General features: G+C 51.2%; 1 protein-coding gene across 1 annotated transcript; it reads right to left on the bottom strand.

The window, feature by feature from the left end:
- Positions 1-14,151: 14,151 nt before the first annotated feature.
- Positions 14,152-25,210, bottom strand: LOC140205382 (perforin-1-like). Its single transcript, XM_072272973.1, has 2 exons — positions 25,084-25,210; positions 14,152-16,527 (listed from the first exon to the last, which is right to left on the bottom strand). The coding sequence occupies exon 2, from the start codon at positions 16,480-16,482 to the stop codon at positions 15,109-15,111; it is 1,374 nt and encodes a 457-aa protein (XP_072129074.1). The 5' UTR covers positions 16,483-16,527; positions 25,084-25,210; the 3' UTR covers positions 14,152-15,108.
- Between the last annotated feature and the right edge of the window lie 2,506 nt (positions 25,211-27,716).

Genomic DNA, 27,716 nt, shown 5'->3' with positions numbered 1-27,716 from the left:
GGGCAAGTGAGGCTGTGTGAAGTTGTCCTCTCTGGTTCAGGAGCCTGACGGCCAAGAGGTGATATCCATTCCTGAACCTGATCGTGTGGGTCTGGATGACAGCAGCAAGAAGAGGACATGGTCTCACCTCAGCAGGTCAGGCAGCATCTATGGAGGGACATGGGCAGGCAAAGCTTTGGGCCAAGATCCATAACTATGTGTGTGTTACTCTGGATTTCCAACATCTTTCCAGAGTCTCGACAAGCTGCTTCCTTACTCTCCAGAGACCCGCCAGGTTCGGTCCTGACTTTGGTGCTGTCTGCGTGGAGTTTGCATGCTCTTCCTGTGACCCCGTGGGGGCCTCCGGGGTGTCCCAGTTTCCTCCCACATCCAAAAGGATTGTGGGTTGGGGGGGGGTAAGTCAATGCCTGTGAGGGTGGCAAAGGAAGCTAGGAGATGAGGGAACGTGTGAGAAGGAATACACAATCGGGGTAGTGGCGAGTAACGGGAGAGGGGAAACGGTTGTTAGGATTACTTTGTAGGGAGCTAGCACAGAGATTATGGGCTGAATGTGCACCTCCTGTGAAACATATCCATAAAGTATAGGAGCAAATTAGGCCATTCAGCCCATCAAGACTGCTATACCATTCCATCATGGCTGATTTATTATCTCTCTCAACCCCATTCTCCTGCCTTCTCCCAAAACCTTTGACAACCTTACTAATCAAGAGCTTATCAACCTCCGCTTTAAATATACTCAATGACTTGGCCTCCACAGCAGCCTGTGCTAATGAATTCCACAGATTCACCTCCCTCTGGCTAAAGAAATTCCTCCTCACCTCTGTTCTAAAGGGATGTCCTTCTATTCTGTACCTTCGCACTCCCCCACCATAGGAAACATCCTCCCTACATCCGCTCTATCTAGGCCTCTCAATATGCAATAGATTTCAATGAGATCCCCCCTCGTTCTTCTAAACTCAGCAAGTACAGGCCCAGAGACATCAAATGCTCTTCATACATTTTTTTAATTTATTCATTTTTCATTCTCCTCGCCCCCCCCCACGTCATTGGCGCTCTAAAAGCGTTACGTTAACTGCTGTCCCATCCTTTGGAAACCAGAGGAAACCCACACACCCAGGGATGGATTTATTAAATGGGTTTCTAATGCCGAATGTAGAGAGTGCTAGGTAGGAGTGAGAAGTACGCTGCCTGATTTTATGGAATGAGGGTGGTAAGTATTGGCCCCCCGGTCTCAGAAAGCCTTCTTTAAACCAGTAGACACCGGGTTCTCCATCACCCTGGCCTGTCTGGGTGAGTACTGCCCGCTGGCGCTCACATCCACCATCGAGTGCTCTGGGAGCGTGCTCATGGCGACAATCAGCTCCTGCCTCGGGCATGGCCAGAACTGCTCCAGTTTACCTCTAGCCACAGCAGATGTGATATCATTGGCTCCCCGCTTTGCTCTGGGCCGTCTGGACAACAAACAGATCCACCAGACTGCTGTTCATTAACCTCAGCTCAGCGTTCAACACGACCAACCTCTCCAGACTCGTCACCCAGCTGCAAGGACCTGTCTCTCTGCGAATGGATCCCACCGGCAGTTCCCAGACAGGGACGATTGGGAACAACTTCTCCTCCTCACTGACTGTCAACGCGGACCCACCGCAGCGCGAAACTCCACTCTCGGCACAACCACGTGTGTGTGACTGAGCATAGCTCCAAAGCAATCGGCCAGCCCAGCTCACCGACGACGCCCCTGCAGTTGGCGTAGTGATGGGCGGTGAGCCAGCAGACGGGAGCGAGGTAGAACAACCAGCTGAGCGGTGTCACAACACCAAACCCACGCTGAACCTCAACAAAACCAAGGAGCTACCACTGAACACATCTTTCCCTGCCCCCGCCCTGCTTTCCGCAGGGATCGCTCCCTATGCGACTCCCTTGTCCATTCGTATCCCTCCCCACAGATCTCCCTCCTGGCACTTATCCTTGTAAGCAGAACAAGTGCTACACATGCCCTTAACACTTCCTCCCTCACCACCATTTAGGGCCCCAGACAGTCCTTCCAGGTGAGGCGACACTTCACCTGTGAGTCGGCTGGGGTGATATACTGCATCCGGTGCTCCCGATGTGGCCTTCTATATATTGGCGAGACCCGACGCAGACTGGGAGACCGTTTTGCTGAACAACTACGCTCTGTCCGCCAGAGAAAGCAGGATCTCCCAGTGGCCACACATTTTAATTCCACATCCCATTCCCACTCTGACATGTCTATCCACGGCCTCCTCTACTGTAAAGATGAAGCCACACTCAGGTTGGAGGAACACCACCTTATATTCCGTCTGGGTAGCCTCCAACCAGATGGCATGAACATTGACTTCTCTAACTTCCGCTAATGCCCCACCTCCCCCTTGTACCCCATCCGTTATTTATTTATATACACAAATTCTTTTCCTCTCTCTCCTTTTTCTCCCTCTGTCCCTCTGACTATACCCCTTGCCCATCCTCTGGGTTTCCCCCCCCTTCCCCTTTTCTTTCTCCTTGGGCCTCCTGTCCCATGATCCTCTCATATCCCTTTTGCCTATCACCTGTCCAGCTCTTGGCTCCATCCCTCCCCCTCCTGTCTTCTCCTATCATTTTGGATCTCCCCCTCCCCCTCCCACTTTCAAATCTCTTACTAGCTCTTCCTTCGGTTAGTCCTGACGAAGGGTCTCGGCCCGAAATGTCGACTGCACCTCTTCCTAGAGATGCTGCCTGGCCTGCTGCGTTCACCAGCAACTTTGATACGTGTTGCTTGAAACTCCAGCATCTGCAGATTTCCTCGTGTTTGCAAGGAGCTGGTCGTTGGTTTCATAAAGGGGGAGGTGAGAGACCACGTGCCAGATCTCAGTGGTGGGTCAGAGGTGGGGAGAGTCTGCAGCTTCAGATTCCTGGGTGTTAACATAACAGATGGCCTGTCCTGGCTCTGCTCAGGGAAGGCATGCCCACCTCTTTACTTTCAGAGAAATTCAAGCTTCAATTTGTCACTAATACCCAAAGTTGAGTTTACTGCACAAACGCACATAAATGTCTACCAGGTTGCAATGAAAAACTTACTTGCAAAAGCATCACAGGCACGTAGCATCGTATAAGCAGCATTCATAAGGAAAACATAAACCTAAACATTAATTATACATATTTTTATCATACGGTGCTTCTGCTGGTGTAAGTGGAGGGAGTGGGGGGAGAGGAGGGTCGATGCTTCTGCTATTGCTTGTGCAATGGGAGGGGGAGAGTGGGCTTCAGGGTTATGATGTCTCTATCATTCATTCTATATATTTTGTGGATGTCTGTGAAGAGTAAGAATTTCAGGTTGTATGCTGTATGCCAGGGGTCCCCAACCTTTTTTGTATTGCGGACCGGTTTAATATTGACAATATTCTTGCGGACCGGGGGGCAGGGGGGGTAGGGTTGCCAACGGACAAGAGTAGCAGTCAAATACATTGGGTTTACCCCGAGAAAGACTACAATGACCATGAAGCTTTGCGCGGGCTTGCACATGCATGTACGTGCCGATTTTTTTCTACAAATCGTTTTTAGCGATTCTGTTCGGGGAGGGGTGTTAATCAAGACCGGAATATAGGTGATAAGCGGCTAATACACTCAATTTTGTTTCTAAAAGGGATTATCTAACGAATTTAATATTAAACACACAGCGCATATTTTCCTCACATGAATATAGTGATAAGTCAATTATCAGGGGAGGACAGGGGAGCTTGAAGTAAGTATTGAACGAACTTCCAGTAGAAGTAGTAGAGGCAGGTTCGATATTATCATTTAAAGAAAAATTGGATAGGTATATGGACAGGAAAGGAACGGAGGGTTGTGGGCTGAGTGCAGGTCGGTGGGACTAGGTGAGAGTAGCATTCAGCACGGACAGAAGGGCAGAGATGGCCTGTTTCCGTGCTGTAATTGTTATATGTGTAACGTTCCGTTATTTTGGCTCGTGTATGTCTAGGGGAAATCCCGCCCAGCACCTGCTTCAGCAGTCCCCTCAGGGTCAATCGTCGCCCGAATCAATCACAAACATCAATCATCAGCCAGCACACCCAGTAAATTTTAACACATACACTTTATAGATATTACTAATTCTAGGGCATTAATATACATGTGATACAGAGAGGAAAGTAATGAAAAAAAAAGGCGCCAACACTTATTCAAAGTCCAAGTTCTTCGCGCGCTACCGTTGGAGCTCAAGTTCGACGTCAGACGACCACCCGAATTCCGTCGACCCACGGCTCGGGACCACCCGAAGTGATCGACCGGAGCCTCTCCGCACGTCCGCCGTCCTCCTCGTCTCTCCTCCCGACTCTCCGCCAAAACTCAGTCCACAGTCATATCATACAGCATGGCATCCGAAAACAAAACGATACATAACCACCCATTGGCTAATAGCACCCTCTTATCACCCTCTAAACCACAATAAACTGCTAGCGCAAACTCTCTGCAGCGTTAAAACACAACAAAGCCGCATTCCACAGATTAACATAACAAAAATCGCCATTTTAAATGTAACAAAAGAAAGACCCCGTACACTCTCCCCCCACCTAAAAAAAGTCATGCCCTCATGACGTTAACAGAATTCACTAGTACTCCTTGTAAAACACAAAACCCAACCCAGGTGCATAAAGCAGTGACATAACTTTGCAGGGCAGTAGAGATTACACCCTGCTCTCCCGGCGCTATATAAGTGAGTCTTTCCGGGGGATGCCTACTCCTCTGAGGCCTCAGGACTTCCTCTGTGGACTCTCCCTGTTCAGACACCCCAGGTGACCCCTCGAGCCGATCTGTCGGACCTTCCCCTTCACCGGGATCCCTCTGCCCCGGTGAGCCCTCTGGCTCGGGTTCTGCCTCCACCCTCTCCTCCCCCAATGCTGGCTGTAATACAGGCGGCTCTGCAACACCCTCCCTCGGTCCCCCTGACTCAGTGATGGAAGGGCCAAGAGTCTCTTCTCCCCGCACCGGGGAATCAGCGAACGGAAGCAGGTACCACACGTCCGAATCATCATCTTCCGATGACGTATCCCTTCTCGAGGTGGGGACCGGCCCCGTTTTCTTCGCAGCGGCCTCTTCCCGCGCCCCGCGCCCTCGCAGAGTCCTCGTACTAGGAGTAAACTCCCATTTGGACTCTAGGTCCATCTTCACCTCTCGACCCAGAGGCAACAGGTGGTTCCGATGGAGTACCTTGACAGGCCCCTGCCCGCCCTCAGGTCTCACCCGGTAAACCGGGAGATTCGGCATCTGACTCTCCACCACATATGGGGTGGCTGCCCAACGGTCCGCCAACTTGTGCTTACCCTGTAGTCCTAAATTCCGGATGAGGACTCGGTCTCCCGGCAATAGCTGGACGAACTTTACCTTCTGATCATACCTCCTTTTATTCCGCTGGTTCTGCTTGGTGGCTGCCGCCTCAGCCAACTCGTACGCCCTTTTCAACTCTCTCCTCATATCGGACACGTACTTCAGACATGGCTTCGAAGGTATTTCCCCCGCTTCAGTCCCAAAACACAGATCAATGGGCAACCTCGCTTCCCGTCCGAACATCAGATAGTAGGGCGAGTACCCCGTAGCATCATTGCGAGTACAATTGTAACAATGAACCAAATGGGCGATGTGCTGACTCCACTTACTCTTCCGTCCAATCTCCAAGGTGCCGAGCATGTCCAGCAGGGTCCGGTTAAACCTCTCGGGCTGAGGATCACCCTGAGGGTGATAGGGGGTGGTTCTGGACTTTTCAACCCCAAGCATATCCAGCAATTCATGGATAAGCCTGCTCTCGAAGTCCCGTCCCTGATCACTGTGGATCCGCCGGGGAAGGCCATAATGAACAAAGTACTTCTCCCATAACACCTTCGCCACTGTAGTCGCTTTCTGATCCTTAGTAGGAAAAGCCTGCGCATATCTAGTGTAGTGATCCGTGAGGACCAAAACATTCGCGGTATTGCTGGTGTCCGGCTCAATAGACAGGAAATCCATACACACCAGGTCCATGGGTCCTGCACTCTGCAAGTGGGATAACGGAGCCGCCTGCGCAGGCAAGGTCTTCCTCCTGACGCAACGGCTACAGGTCTTACAGTATTCTTCCACCTCCCCCCTCATCCGGGGCCAGTAAAACCGGTCCTTGACTAATCCATAGGTCTTCTCTACCCCTAAGTGCCCGGAATCATCATGTAGAGCCTGAAGCACAGCCTTTCGATACTTCTCGGGCATGACCAGCTGCCAGCGCCGGGGGTGGTCCGGAGGCGAAGTGACTCGGTACAGGACGTGGTTCTTCAGCTTCAACCGGGGCCACTCCTTCAGTAGTAGAGGAACGGAGGCATGTTTCGCCTTCTCCACCTGCCCCATATCACCCTGGCTAACCGCGTACCAGATAGTGCCAAGGCTTGGGTCATCACGCTGAGCCGCCTGTACTTCCTGGTGACTCAACTCCGGCAGCTGCCGGTTCCTCAGAGCAGTCACATTACAGTAACCAGTGGGCAGCGCGTCACCGTCAGCCCCCAGTTGATCTACTGCCCGATCCGTTCCCATCTGTGCTCCTACTTCCCCGTCGCTCCCAACTTGACACATGGCCTTTACTCCCTGGGCAGGGACACTCTTCCACTCCTCGGCCGTGCCCGACTCGTCGTGCGCCCGACGAGACAGGGCATCTGCATCGATGTTCCGACTCCCCGGGCGGTACTTCAGGCTGAACTCATAGGCAGACAAGGCTGCTACCCACCGGTGCCCAGTAGCGTCCAGCTTCGCCGAAGTCAGGATATAAGTGAGGGGGTTGTTATCAGTTCTCACTTCAAACTGGGCCCCGTATAGGTAGTCACTCAACTTGTCTACCACCGCCCATTTCAATGCCAAGAACTCCAGCTTGTGAGTGGGATAGTTTCTCTCAGATGGCGACAAGCTCCGACTGACAAACGCCACTGGCCTCAATCCGTTTCCCTGTTCCTGGTACAGAACAGCCCCAAGACCCTCGTGACTGGCATCAGTGTGTAGAACATACGGCTTCCGGGGATCAGCAAAAGCCAACACTGGGGCCTGTGTCAGCGCCCTTTTTAGAGATTGGAACGCCTCCTCACATTGAGCATCCCACCTCACTCCAAAAGGCTCCCCCGGGTTCAAGTATCCTCCTACCTCCGACCCTCGGTCTCCCTTCCTCCTCCTCCCCCCCATAGGTGGATAGCCACACAACAGCTGGTTCAATGGATGACTCATTTTCGCATATCCTTTCACGAATCGCCGGTAATATCCGCAAAACCCCAAAAACGAGCGTAAGGCGCTCACCTTCTGAGGTCTCGGCCAGGTGGTGACTGCGGCTATCTTATCCGGATCGGTGGCCACTCCATTTCGCGAGATTATGTGCCCAACATAACTGACTGACGTCTTACAGAACTGGCATTTATCCAGGGAAAGTTTTAACCCTTCCTCTTTCAGCCGACTCAGCACCTTCAGCAGCCGCTCCTCATGTTCCTCCAACGTAGATCCGAACACTATCAGGTCGTCCAGGTACACCAATACCTCCAGCAGGTTCATGTCCCCCACTGTCCGCTCCATGAGCCGCTGAAAGGTGGCTGGGGCCCCCGAGATACCTTGGGGCATTCGTTCGAACTGGAAAAACCCCAGGGGACAGATAAAGGCTGTCTTCTCCTTATCAGTCTCGCTCATCGGAATCTGGTAATACCCACTCCGCAAATCCAATACACTGAACCACTGTGCACCACTTAGACAGGCCAATGCATCTTCCACCCTCGGGACCGTATATTGGTCGGGAACAGTGCGGCGGTTCAGGGTCCTATAGTCCACGCACATGCGTACCTTCCCATTTTTCTTCCTTGCCACCACTATGGGGGACGCATATGGGCTTCGGGCCTCCGCAATAATCCCGGCATCTTTCAACTGCCGCAAGTGCTGCCGCACATCCTCCACATCTGCTGGGGCCAACCGCCGCGACCTCTCCCTAAACGGGGTGTCATTTGTTACCCGAATGGTGTGCCGAGTGCTCTTGGAAAACCCTACATCAAACTCGCCCTGAGAAAAGACATCCCCTAACTTCAGCATCTTCTCCACCAGCCTGCTCTTATACGCCGGCGGTACAGGGGAGTTTTCAAAATTAAAGGCCTCCTCGGTCAGCCGCCCCCCGTCTCCCAATAGTTCTCTTCCAGTGGGCTTCACAGGGGCGCTGGACATCACCGTCACCGGGAACAAGTGCGCGAGGGGCATCCCGCGCTTAAAGGTGATCTCCCTCTCCGTTATGTTCCGTATCATCACCCCCATCCGCCGTGCCTGTACAGCTGAGGGCCTCTGCAATTCAGGTCTCACCAGCGCCCCAGCCGGGAACCAGAACTCCCTTTCCAGGTCGTCGGGGGCGTCTACTAGCAGGGCCTCTCCCGGCGGCAATCCGGGGAATCTGGGGGTTCCCATCACTAATGCCGCCTCCCCTGGCTGTATCACCTTAGGCCTCGCCTGAGTGCACCACACCGTCCCTCGTTTGCACTCCGGGTCCAGCCCCTGGGGGTCACTCACTCCTTCGTACACTCCTCGGAACACGGGGTGTACCGAGAGGGTCTCCAAAAAGTTCTCCCCCCCCTTCTTCTTACAGGCTCCCAAGAGCCGTCGCACCAGAGGGGAGTTAGTCCCCACCAACAGGGCAGCACCACCGGTCTCCACCGGATCCGGACAAACCAACACCAGCGTCTCAAAGGCTTCCGATACTCCCACATCTCCCTCTGAAAATTCCACTCTCACTGACAAGTATCCATCGTACGGGTAATCACCATCACTTATGCCCCAAATCTCCAATGCGTTAAACGGAGTTACTGCCAAATGCTTCAGATATTGGTTGTAGAACGACCGGTACAGTAAGGTAACCTGCGACCCGGTGTCAAGGATGGCTTTCGCAAAGATCCCCTCTATCCGTAGGGACACGCTGGAACGGGGTCCCACCAGCCCATCAGGAATTTGGGCTTGTTTGTTCCGGGGTTCCATAGGGGTTTTCTGGGAACGTGTTCCTCCCGAGACTCCAGTCCGTTCCCTCACTGAGCCTCTCTTAAGTTTCCCGACACCTCTCCCTTCTTGGTGGCCTGGGGGCCCTCCCCCCTCGGCGCATTTCGTCTCTCACAATCCTTCCGTAAGTGGCCAGCTTCCCCACAGTGGTAGCACGCCCCCGGCCACTCACATTCCCGGCGGAAATGCCCCTCTCTCCCACAGTTATAGCACCCACTACTCGCCGCCTCTCTCCTCCCGATACGGGCCCCCGAGGACCCCTTGGATTTCTCTGGTCTCATCCCGGCTACCACCTCCTGAACCGCTGAAAACCGTCCCTGAGGGTCCGAGCCCCCTGGTCGGCCCAAAGCACACTCCTCGGCCCGTACCTCTCGGATCAGCCGTCCGAATGATGGAGGGGAGCTCTGCTTAAATGACTGCCGTACACTCCAAGCCACCCTGTCATCCTCCCGGGAACCGCTACATATCTGGCTCATCCTTAACTCCGCCACATCGTCCTCCCTCACTATACCTCGTCGCAGCAACCCCGTAAGCTTTCCTTCCAGCCTGAAAGCATAGTCGGAGAGCTTTTCCCCTCTTCTCTGCCCCATCCGTTGAAACTCTGCTAAATGCCGCCAGGGATCCCCTGACAGTCCAAACACTTCCTCCAAAGCGTCTAAACACTCCGATAGGGAAGCCAAGGGGCGTGCCGCTCTCAGATCGCGGACCACCCGGGCTGCCCCGCCCCTTAAGCTTTCCACCAATCGCTGTCTCTTTTCCTCATCCGAAACTGGCCACACCTCTAACAATTGGGATGTATCTTCAACCCAGGTCTCATAGTCATCCTCCCCTTCCGGGGTGGGCTTGGCTCCCGAGAAAATTCTCAGCTTCGGGCGGTGCACCTCAACCCTTCTCGCCAGGGAGATAATGGCAGCCGTTAACTCGGCAGTCTCCTCAAGCCCATGGGGGCGAGGCCTGGCCAAACCTTCCCACTCCGCACCTCTACCTCTTGCTACGGGCACCCGGCCGGGGGCCTCAACTAGCTCCTCCGGCACCTCCTCACTTGCGTCCTCGGGGAGGGTATGGAGACCCCACGGCCCCGCCTCCCCCTGGACATGGACTGTCGCTGGTAATTCTAAAGCCATGACGTCGGCACTCGCCCACACCAACATCCAGCAAGCCTCCAGTTCTTTCCCACCCCTTCTAGCTACAAGTTCTACCTGCCCGATACCTTTAATCAAACTCAACCCTCGCACCAGTACCTCTGCCGGAATGCGATAATCGACCCCGCTTACCACACACGCATGATTCACCGGTACCTCCTCCATTTCACACCAACTTACAATCTTATCTCGCTCCATCTTCACACCACTTACCGCAACCACAAGTACAACTTTCCCGAAAAAAAAATCCAAATCCCGGACGAGCCCCCACTTGTAACGTTCCGTTATTTTGGCTCGTGTATGTCTAGGGGAAATCCCGCCCAGCACCTGCTTCAGCAGTCCCCTCAGGGTCAATCGTCGCCCGAATCAATCACAAACATCAATCATCAGCCAGCACACCCAGTAAATTTTAACACATACACTTTATAGATATTACTAATTCTAGGGCATTAATATACATGTGATACAGAGAGGAAAGTAATGAAAAAAAAAGGCGCCAACACTTATTCAAAGTCCAAGTTCTTCGCGCGCTACCGTTGGAGCTCAAGTTCGACGTCAGACGACCACCCGAATTCCGTCGACCCACGGCTCGGGACCACCCGAAGTGATCGACCGGAGCCTCTCCGCACGTCCGCCGTCCTCCTCGTCTCTCCTCCCGACTCTCCGCCAAAACTCAGTCCACAGTCATATCATACAGCATGGCATCCGAAAACAAAACGATACATAACCACCCATTGGCTAATAGCACCCTCTTATCACCCTCTAAACCACAATAAACTGCTAGCGCAAACTCTCTGCAGCGTTAAAACACAACAAAGCCGCATTCCACAGATTAACATAACAAAAATCGCCATTTTAAATGTAACAAAAGAAAGACCCCGTACATATGGTTATATAAGTCAATAGCATCATAACATTTTAAATAACGTTTAGATATTAAACACACAGCACATATTTTCCCCGTATGAACATATAAGATCATTGCAACACACCAATATTGCTGAATCAGTGGGAACCCTGGGCTTGTTTCCCTGCAACAACGTGATCTGATCGAGGGGTGATGAGAGACAGTGGTAATTGGAGGGGATTCCTTATGTCCAGTCTATTCTGCAATTTAGTTTTTGTTGCATTCATTGCAGAAAACTCCACTTCGCAGAAAAATGTTGGAAATGGAAGCAATGTTTTCAGTGCTTTCGTGGCTACCTCAGGATATTTAGCCTTGACCTTGATCCAGAATGCTGGCAGAGATGTTATGTCAAACATGCTTTTCAGCCCACCGTCATTAGCAAGCTCGAGGAGTTGATCTCCTTCCCGCGCTGACATGGATGATGCGCGGGTAATGACCGCTCGTGCGTAATGACCTCGCGTGCGTTCAAGCTCAACAGTGCACGTGACAGGGAATGAGGAAAGGTGCAGCTGACTCATAGCGTTTCCTTGCGGCCCGGTACCAGTCTGCGGCCCGGTGGTTGGGGACCGCTGCTGTATACATCTTCTGATATTCGTGGATGTCTGTGAAGAGTAAGAATTTCAGGTTGTGTACTGTACACATTCTCTGATATTAAATGGAACCATCTGATGGGACACAATTAGCAACAAACTGCATCAGTGAGCAACATGATCACAGTGTTCCAGTACTGAGGCAGTGCTGGTTGGTTCCAGACTGAATGGTTGAAGGGGAGTCGCTGTTTCTGAACTTAGTTGTTTGGGACTTCAGGCTTCTGTACCCCCTGTCCAATGGGAGTTGATGGTACTCGAACAAACTTCTGCAGGTGTGCTGGTGAAAGTACCCTGTCTCGTTGCGTCAGGGCCTGGTATGACAATTCCAATGCTCGGAAACACAAGAGGCTGCAGAGACTAGTGGACATAACCTGGTCCATCACGGACGTTTCCCTCCCCACCACTGGCGGCACCTATAGGAGGAACGGCCTCGAGAAAGAACTATGCGGATTTACCGAGATACAGCACAGAACAGGCCATTCGGGCCCTTCGAGCTGCACCGCCCAGCAATCTTCACACCCCCCAATTTAATCCCAGCTTAATCACGGAACAATTTACACTGACCAACTAACCTACCAACCGGTATGTCTTTGGACTGTGGGAGGAAACCAGAACACCCGGAGGAAACCCACGCAGTCACAGGGAGGACGTACAAAGTCCTTACAAGCAGTGGCAGGAGTTGAACCCAAGTCACAAGTACTGTAAAGCGTTGTGTGAACCACTACACTACCATGCCATTCCTCCTGCCTTCTACATCAGGCAGGAGGAACAGAAGCCACAGACGTCACACCTCCAGGTTCAGGAACAGTGACTTTCCTACAGCTATCACGTTCGTGAGCTGTACACAACCCTCACTCTCCCTCAGCACGACCATGGACCTGTTTCTGACTGTTGTTTTCTGCTTTACACAGTCTTGTTTCCTTCACCATCTGGTGGAATCTGTGGATGATTGGCACTCCGTGTGCCGTCTATACCTACGTGCCTGTGTGTTCATCGTCCCTGCTCCTCACTGTGATGATTAACACAGCTGCTCCAGCCCCTGCACTGACCCCACAGGTACAGATATCTCTGACACCCCCCCCCCCATGTACAGATATCACTGATTCCCCCACCCCCTGGGTACAGATATCTCTGACACTTCCCCCCCCCAGGTACAGGTATCACTGACCCCCCCCCAAGGTACAGATATCACTGACATCCCCCGGGTGCAAATATCACTGACCCCCCCCCCCCGCCTGGTTACAGATATCACTGACCCCCACAGGTACAGATATCTCTGACACCCCCCCCCCCGTGTACAGATATCACTGATTCCCCCACCCCCTGGGTACAGATATCTCTGACACTCCCCCCCCCAGGTACAGGTATCACTGACCCCCCCCCCCCCCAAGGTACAGATATCACTGACACCCCCCCCCCAGGTACAGCCTTGGTAATGTCCCCTACCTTCACCATTCCCCATTCCCATGTCCCTCTCTCACCTTCTCTCCTTACAGCCCATCACCTCCCTCTGGTGCTCCTCGCCCTTCCCTTCTGCATGGCCTCCTGTACTCTCCTATCAGACTCCCTTTATCGCTTTCACCAATTGACTTCCCAGCTCTTTACTTCAGCCCTCCCAATTTCACCTATCACCCATTCCTTGTACTTGTTCACCCATCCGACTGCTCCTTTTCAGCCCTGAAGAAGGGTCACGGCCCGAGACGTCCATAGGTGCCCATTGGCCTGCTGAGTTCCTCCAGCTCTGTGTGTGCTGCTCGGATTTCCTGCAGGTTTCCTCGTGTTTGTGCTGCTCTGATAGTTCATTCATTCCCTCTGTAGTCACCATTCTGTTATCACAATGTAGTTTTACTGGAATGTAAAAGCCATACCAAATTCATGCTCAGTGGATGAGCTTTGACTGGTCTCCTGGTGCACACCAGTTTTTTAATAAATCACCCGTTATCTCAAACACCAAGTCTGTGTGGCCATTTCAGTTTGGTTGTACAGGTGGTGACAGGAATGACAGGCCTGTATAGGAATTGGTTATGATGTGATCTGTTTGTGATCGGGGACGGGGGAGAGTGAAGGAGAGAGAGAGGGAGGTGAATAGAGAGAGGGAGAGGGAGGGGAAGAGAGAGGGAGAGAGTGAAAAGGAGGAATGAAAAGGTGAAGAGCAGGAATGGTGGGTGGAAAGTGACCGTGTCCCATCAGGGAGGGATTCTCTCTACCATCACAGATCGCTTTTAAAGAGTAAATCTCTCCCATTCACAGACCCCTGGGAAAGACGGTGTCTCTCCCCGACAGTCTCTGTGGTGTGTGTTGTGGTGCTGATCTCTGTCCCTGCAGATTCCTGCTTCTCCACTCTCCCGTGTTCCTCCCATCAAACCCCATTGGGGACAATACCCTTCCTCCCCCTCCCCCTCTCCCCCCTCCCTGTCCCACGTTCCTGTCCTCACCACCCCAGAACGCCACATCCCAGATCACCATGGTAACCATTCACACCCAAAGGCTAAATGATGCTCAGTGATGTTTATTGCAAAAACACAAGTGGTACAAAGAAGGCAAGAGGCAATCAAACAATCTCTTCTGTCTCCAAAACATCGCTTTGCAAAGCTTCTCGTGCACAGGGAGGCGTACGATGTTCCTGTGATGATGCTCGTGCTCCGACACAATCTACCCGTCCTGAGACACAGGTCAGCCGGGGACTCTCCAGTTGGTCCCTGTCAGCGACAGGATTGTGGGAAATGGAGCCTGTGAGTCACCTCCTGCACGGGCCAAGTGGATCTGTAAATGACGTTACGCTGAAGCCGTTAAGCTGCCTGCAGTTTGGCAAGCTGGTTGGGGCACCCTCCCTCCAACACAGGTCTTTGCTGGGGCGAGGGGGGTTTCCGCTGGGGTGATACAGTGGCGATATGACAAATACAGAGTGGTTGGTTCCTCAATGGTCTTCCCACCCTGTACTCTTCCCCAGCCCCCAATCACCAGTGACTGAAAGCTTGGTGCAGTCAGGCAAGCCGGGACTCCCATTCCGACTGGGAATTCCTGGTGCCCAGAGAATTGGAGGAATTGGGAAATCTATGAGGGTTGTGTGGGGTCTCTCTCTCTCTCTCTCTCTCTCAGAGGTCAGGCACCGGATTGGTGGGAGTGTGGGATGTGGTGGCCTGGGCTAGCAAGGGTTATAGTGCAAAGGTCAGGAGAATGAACTGAGTGATAGAGGGTAAAATTCAGGCCTAGAGAAGTCCTAGAAAAGAGGCCCCCTGGGTCAGTGAGGGTGAGAGGGTAAAGGTCAGGGCAATGGTAGTGATGAGTTGACTGTCTCAGAGAGACAGAGGACAAAGGACACATGGTCAAGCGGAAGAGGTTACAAATGTTTGGACAATGAGACTGATGATTAGAGGGAGAGGGAAGCTATGGCACCAGGACCAGGGAGAATGGAAAGGCCAAGTTGGGTCTGGGAGTGAGGTCAGTGAGAGGACAAAGCTCAGGGGTAGATAACTTTGAGGAGGGTGTTCCCCGAAGGAGAGGAGGTGGCAGTGCCGTGCGAGGGGAAGGACTGATTGGTCCAGTGAAGCTCACGGCCCCTCACAATGGTTTCCGTCAGAGGTCCCATGCCCTCCTGCCTGGGGCAGCAGACGCGGTCGACCCAGTTGTTCTCCTGACAGAGGCAGGAGCAGGGGTCAGAGCGATTCTTGCGCTTGCCAGCAGGGCAATGAGCTTTGGGGCAGTCCCGCTTCACGGCGTTGGCCATAATGTACTCACTGAGATAGCGCCTCAGATGTTCCCGGCGAATGTCGGTTCTGGGCAGCAGGAGATGGAGGGGGGCCAGCCGGTAGTGTATGATGCCCGGTGAGGCCGTCAGACTGTTCAGCCAGCTGGTGAAGGCACGAGGATTGGAGGAGAAGAGGAGGTCTGTGTGCCCAGTGGCATGGCCTCCGGAGACTTCTGTCATCCTCTCGCTGAAGGCCTGGTGGAAGCTTCGGGCGTGGCTACGGGCCGAGGCCTTCTTCTCACACTGCTTGTATGAGCCTGAGACTGAGACGCTGATTCCTTTGTTCACCCCAACACTGGCCTCCACACCGAGGCAGTCCCCCACCTCTCTAGCAGTGAAGCCCTGAGAAAAGGCCTTACAGGTGCGGATGGCCGTCACGTCCTCATAGGAGCCACCCAGCTCCACTAACCGGATGTAATGTGTCCCGAAAGTCTCCACTAGTTGGCGATACTGGGGCTTGGCTCCCTGATAGGAGCTACTGGTGATTTGCTTGAGCTGCTCAGAGAACTCAGATGCCAGAGGGGGTGGGTTCCTCAGACGGTAACGGTAAAGGCGGCAATGGAACTTCTGACTGGAAAAGCTGTAGTGGGCTGATCGGGCTTTCTCATCGGCAAAGGAAGTGGCCCGAGACTTGGAGCCAGCCAATCCGAAACCTACTGACACTGCGGGATGGATGGGTAGATCCAGACCAACACTCCAGCTTTTATCCACACTGGAGCTGGCCGAATTACTGAACTCAGAGGCTGAGTGGAAGAGCTGGCTGGACACGGCCCGGCGGCATTTACGTTGGGCTCGCCAATCCTTCACAGCCAGGGGGAGGCGCTGCCGTCTACCCCTCATCAGTGAGTTCCTGCAGAGGATGCAGGCCCCATCCGGACGACTCCAGCTCTCCACGTCCACCACGTACGCCCCCTTGGGGGCCAGCGTCACCACATCAAAACCCTCCCCGGCCAGACTGGTCCCTGGTACCGGGGACGCACGGTGGCATTCGCTGGTGCTGCCCGTCTGGCAGATAGCCCCCACACCCCCCAGGAACAGGAGAGCCCAGAGCAACACTCCCACTCTCCATCCCATCCCAGTATCCATTGCAATGTTGACAGGTCTTCCCTCAATCAATGGAGGGCGGTCAATCTGTAATGAGAATGGGAGATGGGGGTCACCAATGGATGGCATCACACATTCACCCCTCCCCACCATCCATGCCATCAGAAAGGGACCCTGCCATGACCTACCCCTCCACAGAGGGTCCCTCTGTTGGACCTGAAGGAATTAAAACATGAAATGACATTAAACTTGAATGAGTCAAGGACATTGGCTTGGCCCAGGGCCACTATTTTCTGAATATCCTGCAACCTCCAATTTGTGACCTGTTCTTGTTCAGGGCTGATTAGTCAAGGCAGGTAAATGTGGGCACAATGGGCCCCTGTTATAATATGCTAAATCAGAGATAATTTCCAAAGAGAAAGTTGTTGATGAGATAGAAGATAGAGGCTGATGTAAAAGGCTGAGCAACATACGAAAGGTGTTGGAGGAGCTCAGCAGGTCAGCAGCTAAAGAGGGTCGACGTTTTGTATGACAGCCCTTCACCTGTGACCCGAAGGAACCTGAGCCCGGAAGTGACAGGACTGGTTTGACTTGGTCCGATTCAGGGAGAGCCACGCAAGGGAGATGAGGTGCACGTCCACATTTGGGAGAAGAGGAGTAATGCCTTGCTGCCTTGGACCAGAGCTGATGGAAAGTTGGCCAGAGGAACCCAGCAGGTCAGGCAGCTACTATGGAGGGAAATAAACAGTTGTTGTTTTGTCCCAAGACTCTTCATCAGCACCTTATGAAAAGGTAATCTATATCTGTGACCTGAAGGAACCTGTTATTTTCAAAGTGAAACTGAGCTACAGTCTCACTAAGGCTGTGGCTCAGACTCAATTGTTTTTGTAAGTTTATGGGGAAGGTTTAGGGACAGAGACGGGAGTTGGAGGTCTGGAGTCAGAGCCTGATGACCAGAGCTTGGAAACTGAAGATTGGACGTCTATCTTGGAGTTAGAAGACTATTCTTCAGTGTGGGTGGGTGGCAGGGTGGAAAGGGTCTTGTTCTGTTGTAAGTCTGCTGGGAATTGTGGGCATGCTACAGTATGTCGGCGCTGGAAGGTGTGGTGATACTTACAGGTCCCTAGGTTGTATTGGCTGTAAAACAAACAACACACTTCACTGTATGTTTCGATGTGCAGGTGATAAATAAATCTGAATCTGAGCCTGGAACTGGTCTGACTCAGGGAGAGCAAAGAAAGGGAGATGAGGTCCATGTCCACGTTTGAGAGAAGAGTTGCTGGCTTGGAACCAAAGCCCACGGAAAACCGAAACACTTTGACCAGATAGACCAGGTTCTGAGAAATCAGAATTCAGCAGCTGGAGCTGAAAACCAGAGAAATCAGAGCCTCAGATACAAAGGAGGAAGATCTCCAGAGACAGACCATTACCTGGAGCAAGGAGAAGAAAGGGCAACCATTTGGCCAACAGGAGGTTCCCTGTTTTAAGGTTATAAGCTGGAGTGATGGTCTGAGTGAATGTAGGTATAAAGGGGACAGCAGTTCCTGACTGGGGGGGCAACTGAATTTATCTGTATATTTGTGTAGAGGCGATAAAGTGTGAGTTTTGAGTGAATTAAGTTTTTGAGGTAATTTACCAAGCTTAAGTCCGTTTGACAAGATATGGGTCAACACGTTCCACCATCCCTCCATTCAAAAAGCGTCCCGCCCACACACCAACCCCTAATGAGGGTCCCTCCGCATTACCCCTCCGTTCACAGAAGGTCCCTTCCACCACCGATCCATTCACAGAGGGTCCCTCCCACACAGCAACCCCTCACAGTGAGCCCCTCCCACCACCCTCCACTTCATGGTGACTCCCAGGCCCCCAACTACTTGCTGCCCAAACAAAACCTCCCTTCAGGGTCCTTCTGCCTCTCCTGTCAGGTCATCCTGAGGTGATGATTCTACTGAATGAATGACCTGTGTAGGATCCCCTTGTAGACTCCCTCAGTTCCTCCACTCTCTCCACAGCCCAGGACTCTGATGAGTGGAGTGACTCGGGGAATAGTAGTGCTGTGATCACCCAAGTATGATATTCTACAAAAGGCTTGTTTATTGGTGGGTATGGAGGCCAGTGGAGGATCCACTTGGTTTGTATACTGTGGGTCCCTCAACGGAGAATACCTGTCTATGAGGCTGCATAATCCTTGACAGATCAGTGTTCTGGAATGCAAGACAACTGAGGACCCTTCACTGCTGTAGCCTTCCTCTGTCTTCACGGCCGTTGTGATGTGTCACCGTCTTCCACCAGCCCCACTCTTGAGCTCTTGGTTAGATCGCTCTTTGTCTGAACCTCCCCTTGGCCTTACCGCCTTGGGTGACCCTCCCAGGAGCTAAATGCCAGATGACTAAGCTCCAGACAAAATCGCTCTTGGGATCTCGGGAACTCACAAGCTGCTCTGCCACGACAAGGTGATGATCCTCTCTCCTGGACCCTCTCCAAAGCTGTGCCATCTTCCCTCAGTGTGGCTTCCACAACTAGACACAAGACTCCAGTGATTTACAAAGGTCCATCCTGACTCCTTCCCTGGTAGTCCAAGATTCAATGTTTAAACCATGCACCACATCTTCTTTCCAAACTTCTTTCTCACAACGTTTGATAGACTATTTACCTGTACCCCTAGATCTCTCTGATTTAGTTTCCAATATTACTGTTTATTTTTCCTCATCCCCTTCTTCCCTCTGAAATTAAAACATTCAGAATTCTCAGCATCAAATTGCATCTGCTGTCCCTCTGCCCAATCCAGCAGCTCTCTCTCCCTCCCTCTCTTTATCTATCTATCCCTTCCCTCTCCCTTCCTTTCACTTTCTCGCTCCTCTCTCTCTCCCTCTCCCACCCTCTCTTTCCCTCTCTCTCTTTCCCCTCTCCCTCTCTCTATTTCTCTCTCCCTCTCTCTATCTCTCTATCTCTTTATCTCTCTGTCCCTCTGCCTATCTTTGTCTCGCTCCCTCTCTCCCCTCTTCCTCTGAAGTTTCTTACCTTCCAGCCAATGTGCCATGAACAATCTGACAGCCTGTGGACACAGCGAGGAAGGTTCTCGACATTTTGACGGAGATCTTGACTGGCAAGGCATATGGTCTGAGGGCTGGCAAATGGTCTTCAATTCAAATCAGGGCCAAGTGTTACGTTTTGTGAAGTCAGGTCAGGGTAGGATTTGTACAGTGAATTTTTAATGCTCTGGCGAGTATTGTAGAATGGAGGGACCAAGTGACTAAGTACAAAGAGTCATAGAACACTACTACACAGACACAGGCAGTCTGACCATCCAGTCCATCCTGAATTCTGCCTAGCTTCACCGTCCTGCGCCTGAATCATAGCTTTCCATACCACTTCATACCCTTCCACACCCCTCCACATCCCTCCACACCCGTCATACCCCTCCATACCACTCCAAACTCCTCCACACCCCTCCACACACCTCCATACCCCTCCACACACCTCCATACCCCCCCACACCCCTCCACATCCTTCCAAACTCCTCCACTCCCCTCCACATCCCTCCACACCCCTCCACATCCCTCCACTCCTTTCCACATCCCCCCACTCCTCTCCACACACCTCCATACTCATCCGCACCCCGCCACACCCCTCCACACCCCCCACGCCTCTCATACTCCACCACACACCTCCATACCCCTTACACCTCCCCATAATCATTCACACCCATCCACACCCCTCCATACCCCTCCACATCTCTCCATACTCATCCAGACCCCTCCATACTTCCCCCTCCAAGGACCTATCCAAACCTCTCCTAAATGCTGACATTGAACCCGCATCCGCCACTTCGTTCCACCCTCTCATCACCCTCTACGCGTAGGGTGGGTACCCACATGCCTGAATCATACCAGTGCCTAAACCTGCCTCGATGACTGTCATCCAGTGGCACTTACACCCACGGTGATGAGGCACATCAACTCCTCCCTGAGAAGTGAGTTGGATCTCACTCTAATTTGCCCACCATCACATCAGGTCAACAACGGATGCCATTTCACTGGCTTTTCACTGAATCCTGGAACATCTGGACAGCGAAGATGCAGACATCAGGATGACCTTCATTGACTGCAGCTTGGCATTCAATGCTATCGTCCCCTCCAAACTAATCAATAAGCTTCAAGACCTTGCCCTCAATACCTCCTTAGAAACCATAGAAAACTACGGCACAGAAACAGGCCCTTTGGCCCTTCTTGGCTGTGCTGAACCATTTTCTGCCTAGTCCCACTGACCTGCACACGGACCATATCCCTCCATACACCTCCCATCCATGTATCTGTCCAATTTATTCTTAAATGTTAAAAAAGAACCCGTATTTACCACCTCGTCTGGCAGCTCATTCCATACTCCCATGCCTCTCTGTGCGAAGAAGCCCCCACTAATGTTCCCTTTAAACTTTTCCCCCCTCACCCTTAACCCTTGTCCTCTGGTTTTTTTCTCCCCTTGCCTCAGTGGAAAAAGCCTGCTTGCATTCACTCTATCTATACCCATCATAATTTTATATACCTCTATCAAATCTCCCCTCATTCTTCTACGCTCCAGGGAATAAAGTCCTAACCTATTCAACCTTTCTCTGTAACTGAGTTTCTCAAGTCCCAGCAACATCCTTGTAAACCTTCTCGGCACTCTTTCAACCTTATTTATATCCTTCCTGTAATTTGGTGACCAAAACTGAACACAATACTCCAGATTCGGCCTCACCAATGCCCAATACAACCTCATCATAACATTCCAGCTCTTATACTCAATACTTTGATTAATAAAGGCCAATGTACCAAAAGCTCTCTTTACGACCCTATCTACCTGTGATGCCACTTTTAGGGAATTTTGTATCTGTATTCCCAGATCCCTCTGTTCTACTGCACTCCTCAATGCCTTACCATTAACCCTGTGTGTTCTACCTTGGTTTGTCCTTCCAACGTGCAATACCTCACACTTGTCTGTATTAAACTCCATCTGCCATTTTTCAGCCCATTTTCCCAGCTGGTCCAAGTCCCTCCGCAGGCTCTGAAAACCTTCCTCACTGTCTACTACACCTCCAATCTTTGTATCATCAGCAAATTTGCTGATCCAATTTACCACATTATCATCCAGATCATTGATATAGATGACAAATAACAATGGACCCAGCACTGATCCCTGTGGCACACCACTAGTCACAGGCCTCCACTCAGAGAAGCAATTCTCTACCACCACTCTCTGGCTTCTTCCATCGAGCCAATGTCTAATCCAATTTACCACCTCTCCATGTATACCTAGTGACTAAATTTTCCGAACTAACCTCCCATGCGGGACCTTGTCAATTCCTTGTGAAATTGCACCCTCAATTTCCTCTCTTGCAGATGCCAGTCAGTTCAGATTGGCAACAGCATCTCCATCAGCACAGGCTGTGTGCTTAGTCCCCACTCCACTCACTTTACACCTACGATTGTGAGGCTAAACGTAGCTGCAGTGCCCTACTTAAGTATAGGAGGGAGAGTGGAAATCTGGCTGAGCTGTTCCACAACAACAGCAACTCTCAGTCAATGTCAGCAAGACCAGGAAGATGATGATTGAGCTCAGGAGGAGGAAGCCAGAGGTCCGTGAGCCAGTCCTCACTGGGGGATGAGAGATGGAGAGGGTCAACAACGTTAAATTCCTGTTTCAGAGGATCTGTCCTGGACCAGCCATTGCAAAGAAAGCACAGCTGCACCTCTGCTTCCTTAGAAGTTTCAGCACGTCATTTAAACTTTGACAAACTTCTATAGATAAGTGGTGGAGAGTATATTGACTGGCTGCATCACACACACCCTGACGTGGAAGCACCAATGCCCTTGAGTGGAAAATCCTACAAAAGGTAGTGGATACGGCCCAGTCCATCACGGGTAAAGTCCTCCCAGCCATTGAGCACATCTACATGAAACATTGTCGCAGGAAAGCGGCAGCCATAGTCAGGGGCCCCCAGCACCCAGGACGTGCTCCCCCCCCCCCCACCACTGCTGCCATCAGGAAGGAGGTACAGGAGTCTCAGAACTCACACCAACAGGTTCAGGAACAGTTATTACCCCTCAACCGTCAGGAGCTTTGGCAGAGACATTTTTGTATCTTCCTTTGTCCTAGCTGAAGCAAGGACAGACTGGAAGGGGAAAGTGTTGTGCTTTTGTTTCAGAAGGTCTGCAGGGATAGGCCATTAAGCCTGACAACAGGGATTCGAAGTTACCGGAGGGGATTCAGACACACAGTATTCTACCTACATTTGGAAAGACAAGGAATGATTGAGGAAAGTTGGCATAGCTTTGAACATGGGAAATCGTATCTCACCAATTTGTCTGAATTTTTAGAAATGATGCCCAAGAGGACTGATGAGGGCAGGGTGGTGGACATTGTCTATGTGGACTTTAGTTTAGCTTTTGGAAAAGTCCTGCACAGTCCAAGTCAAGTCAAGTCAAATTTATTGTCCATTAACTATATACATGTCTATAACATATATAACCATATGATGTATATAGAAACGAGACGTCTCTTCGAACCAGGATGTAAAACACATAACACACGATAAATTATGAAGGTAAGGATAAAATCAACAGATGAATCACACAGAAGAAACAAACTAAAGTGCATAAATATTAAATATTGTAAGGTGTGAAACAGACTATCCAGTGACACTTTGAATACAATGCAGAGGGGAGTTCAAAGCCTAATGGCCTGAGGGAAGAAGCTGTTTCCCATCCTGACCGTTCCTGTCTTTATGCATCAGAGTCTCCTGCTTGATGGGAGAAAGTCAAAGAGGATGCTGGGTGGATTGGTGGGATCATTGATAATACTCAGGGCCCTGTGTACGCAGCGCTCCTGATAAGTGTCCCCGATGGATGGTAGGGAGACCCCCTGATCCTCTTGGCTGTTCTCTCAGACCTTTGTAGGGACTTCCAGTCCGATGCTCGGCTGCTCCCATACCAGATGGAGAGGCAGATTGTCAGGACTCTCTCAATGGTGTCCTGTAAAATTCAGTTAAGATGGGGGGGGGGGGTGTTGCGGAGAGCCTTTCTTGCCTCAGTTTTCTTAGGAAGTGGAAGCACTGCTGGGCCTTCTTGTTCAGGGAGGTGATATTAAGGAACCAGGTGATGTCATCTGTGATGTGAACTCCCAGGAACTTTGTGCATTTAACTCTCTCCACGGAGGAACCATGTATTTGCAGAGGGCGATGGTTCATTGTACGGTTGGGAAGGTGGGATCACATGGGAAACAGGGTGAGCGAGCTACTTGGATCTAAAATCCGAGGTGGAAGAAGTCAGAGGCCTGTAGTCAGTGGTGTGCTCCAGGGGTCAGCGGTCAGTGCTGTTTGTCATTTGTACAATCAGCTTGGATGAGAATGGAGGTGAATAATTAATAAATCAGTGGGTGACACAAAAATTGGTGGTGTGGTGGGCAGTAAAGAAGGTTAGGGTAAGGTTATAACAGGATCCGGGTGGAGCAAAGACACAATGGCTCTGCTGGTCTGTCTTTATTTCAGATGGGCTGACAAAGGAATGGCAGATGAAATCTAAGACAGACAAGTTCGAGGTGAATTTGTGAAGTTAAACCATGGCAGGACAGAACAAGTGGTCGAGGCAGCTACAGTTACAATGTTTAGGAGACGTTTAGACCGTGATGGATAGATAGAGTTTATAGGGATATGGGAGCTAACACAGGCAGACAGGATCAGCTCAACAAGGGAGATTGGTTGGTTTGGATGAGTTGTGTGGAAGGCCTTGTTTCAGTGTGGGACATCTCTGTGAAAGTACAATTGTCTAACGGCAATTCCCTCACTGACCCCATCACACAGAGGAAATGGTAAAGGCTGAAGGACGGATTGGGATACAAATAAAGAGGAAGGAAGAGGCAGAGAGAGGAGGAGTGGGAGGGAGGGTGAGGGGTGGGAGAGATAGAACGAGAGGGAGGAGGAGAGGGAAGGAGAGGTTGGGAAATGGAGAGAAAGACATACAGGAATGAAGAGAGAGAGGGAGAAAATAAGATGGGGTGATATTGCCAATGAGAGATAATAGTTGAGAAGGGGGAGAGGGAAAGAGAGAAAGATGAAAAATATAACAAGAATGTGCACTGGAGATGCAGAGAGACAGTATGAGATCGAGAAAGAAATGAATGGAAGAGTTGTGTCTGGGAGACAGAGAAAGCAAGTCAGAGGGCATGAGCAATGGAGAGAGAGAATAACAGAGAGAGAGGAGAGAATGTATAAACATCAGAGAGAGAGATGAACGAAGGGAGAATAAGAGAGAAAGATGCAGAGGGAGAGAGGAGGGAGATATTGGAAGTGGGAGAGAGGGAGGGATACTTTGGTAGTGAGGGAAAGGGAGGCAGAATAAAGTGGAGGCAGAGAATCAGAGAGAGAGGGAGGGTTGGGTGGGAGTCAGTGAGGCAGTGGAAATTTCTAGAACCTCACTCACCCTATGCCAGAATTTACAGCATGGACTCTGGACAGAGTTGAGGAGGATGTTGGAGGGAAATTATCAGAGAGGGGAGAGAGAGGTTGAGAGAAGGAGACGAGGGGAGGAGGAGGACTGGACCACACTGGGAGGGGTAGCATTGCCGAATGGACACCCTCCTACCCCTGAGACAGAGAAGTGGGCCTACCTGTCTCTGTTCTTCCAGGAACTTTGAGCTTCTCCCAGGTCTGCTCCAGCTGGGACCTGTCTCCGTGTCTCCCGCTGTCCCTTTGTGGCTGAGGTCTGTCTCAGCCCCGACTCCAGAGTCTGAGCTACTGAGAGAGTCACAGACCTCTTATTAAGGTTCAGAACATGTCGCCAGGAGGGGAGGGGCTGTCTTGAGGAATTCGCACTTGTGGGCTGCCTCAATCATGGAAACGAGAAGTAACAATGGGAAGCTTAAAGACGAGACCTGTCCCTATGGTAACTCTTCCTTCCCTCCTACTGTGGGTAGGGAAGGGTTTGGAGAGGAGGGAAACAAAGTATGGGGAGGTGAGATGAGGAAGTTTGTCAGATCAAAGAGTTGTTGGTTACAAGCAGCCATTTCATCAAATGGATGTAATACAGGGAGGAAGAGATGGAAAGATACAAAGGGATAGCAAGGGACAGAGGGAGGGATAGTGATGGATAGACAAAGAAAGGAAGTAGATTGAAAGAGCTAGAGAAAGAGAAGAAGAGACAAGAAAGAGAAAGAGGGAGAGAGAATGAAACAGTCAGAGAGGGAGGAGGGGGGAGAGAGACAGAGAGAGACAGAGAGAGAGAGAGAGAGAAGGGGGGAGAAGTGTCTGGATGTTGAGTAGGAGGGAGGGGGTGAAGATCGGAGGGTGGCACAAGAAATGGATGGGGTTGGTGGTAAGTTGAGAAGTGGAGGGTGGTGGATGGAGAGGGAGGGGAGGAGGGGAGGGATGATGGACAGATTGCCTACACATCTAGGCCCAATACAGAGACCGGTATTCCACTGGGCCATGAGAGGGGGACGGTGCCTTAGATCCTCACCCGTCACCCATCACTCCATGAACTGCACGAATCTTGAATGCTACGTCTCTGCCTGGTGACAAACCTCTTTGACCCTCCCCTCCATCGTGTCTCAAATCCAGAAACAGCTTGTGTACGTGAGACACAAAAACCTGGGGTCAGAGAATTATCACATCAAAAACCAGCCTTGACACTCTCCCACTGAGAATCTCACACCTTGACTCACACCATCCTGGTGGACTGTGACCACTAAACCAGCTGAGCTCGGCCAGGAAACAGTGAAGACATCCTGTTGAAAAGGCAAGAGTAGGCCGAGGCCTACCAGGGTAGGCTTGATCTTCACCAACCGGGACAGGATCTGCCTGATCTGCCCTGTTACCCTGGGACCCCCAGGCCAATGTCAGTCACTCAGAGGGGCACACAGTAAGTTCATCTACATCTGGACAAACCACAGACAGATTCCACACTGGGGGTGAGATTGCTGGTGGGAGTTTGAACACAGCTCGATGAACCATGAGCCCCGGCCTTTGCAAAGAGAGTTGAGGAGGAGAACATAAACAGACTGTGCCGGCCACCCACACGTCAGTGCACAGCAAGATCAAAACACCAACTGCAAGGAAGTGAGGCGTGAGACACCAGTCAGTGGACCGAATATCCCTGGATGTCAGTGATATCGAGGGCCAGACAGTAGGTTTGGAAAACTGAGAAACAGGAGATGCTCTAATGGAGCATGAAAAGCATCAAAGAGAAACTGACACGAATTCTCTCTGTTCACTAAGAGAGTTTGTTGAAACAGTATGTGAATGGTGCACCTGGAGTTAGGAGCAGACTTGACCTTGTACTGGGAACTGAGCCTGGCCAGGTGACTGGAGTTTCAGTACGAGAGGATTTTGGGACCAGTGATCACAGCTCTTAAGTTTTCAAAAAGTCACGAGAAAAGGTCAATTGACTGAGATTCTTGAGGTGATTGCAATGGTGATTGCTGAAGCTAGGACAGTGGATGTTGTCAAAATTGACTTCACGATTTGTCAAGGTCCCTCAAGACAGGCAGATCCATGAAATGAAGATGCAAAGACTCCATAATAAACTTGGTCGTTTAGATTCAGGATTAGCTTGCCCCTAGAAGGTAAATGATAGAATTGGAAAGTGTTTATTCTGGCTGTCGGTCTGTGATCGATGGCTTTCCACAGGGATCACTGCAGTTGTTTGAAACATATAGTAATGAATTTTTGAATAAAAGGGAGATGGGTTGGTGAGTTTCCACGTGTGAGGTGTTGCACTATGATGAGTTAAAGCAGGGCTCACACAGTAAACAGTAAGGCCCTGATGCATGTATTTCTCTCTCTCACTGTCTGTCTGTCTCTCTCACTCTTTCTCTGTCTCACTCTTTCATTGTTTCTCTGTTTCTCTCATTGCTCATCTTTCTCTCTTGCTATCTCTCCTTCCTTTCTCTCCCATTCATTCTTTCTCATCATCTCTTCTTCTTGCTCTGATGTTGGATCTGTTTCTTAATCTTTCTATTTCATTCTCTCTCCATCTCTCTGACTCTCCATTTCTCTTTCCCTCTTGTTCTTTCCCTCTCTGTTTCTCTTTCTCTCTCTCTATTTTCTCTTCCTCACATTTTCTCATTCTCTGCCTATTTCTCTTTTTTCTATATCTGTATCTCTCTGTTTCTCTATCTCTCTCATATCTCTTTCGTTCCTTGACTCTGTCTCGCCGTGTCTCTCTGTCCATCTCTTCTGTCTCTCTGTCTTTGTCTCTATCTCTCTCTCTAACCCTGCTTCTCAGTCTCCCTTTATCTTGCTG

The sequence above is a fragment of the Mobula birostris genome, chromosome 11 (assembly GCF_030028105.1).
Source record: "Mobula birostris isolate sMobBir1 chromosome 11, sMobBir1.hap1, whole genome shotgun sequence".
Classification (NCBI taxonomy): Eukaryota; Metazoa; Chordata; class Chondrichthyes; order Myliobatiformes; family Myliobatidae; genus Mobula; species Mobula birostris.
The sequence above is the reverse complement of the archived record's forward strand: the minus strand, read 5'-3'. Positions and strand labels throughout refer to the sequence as shown.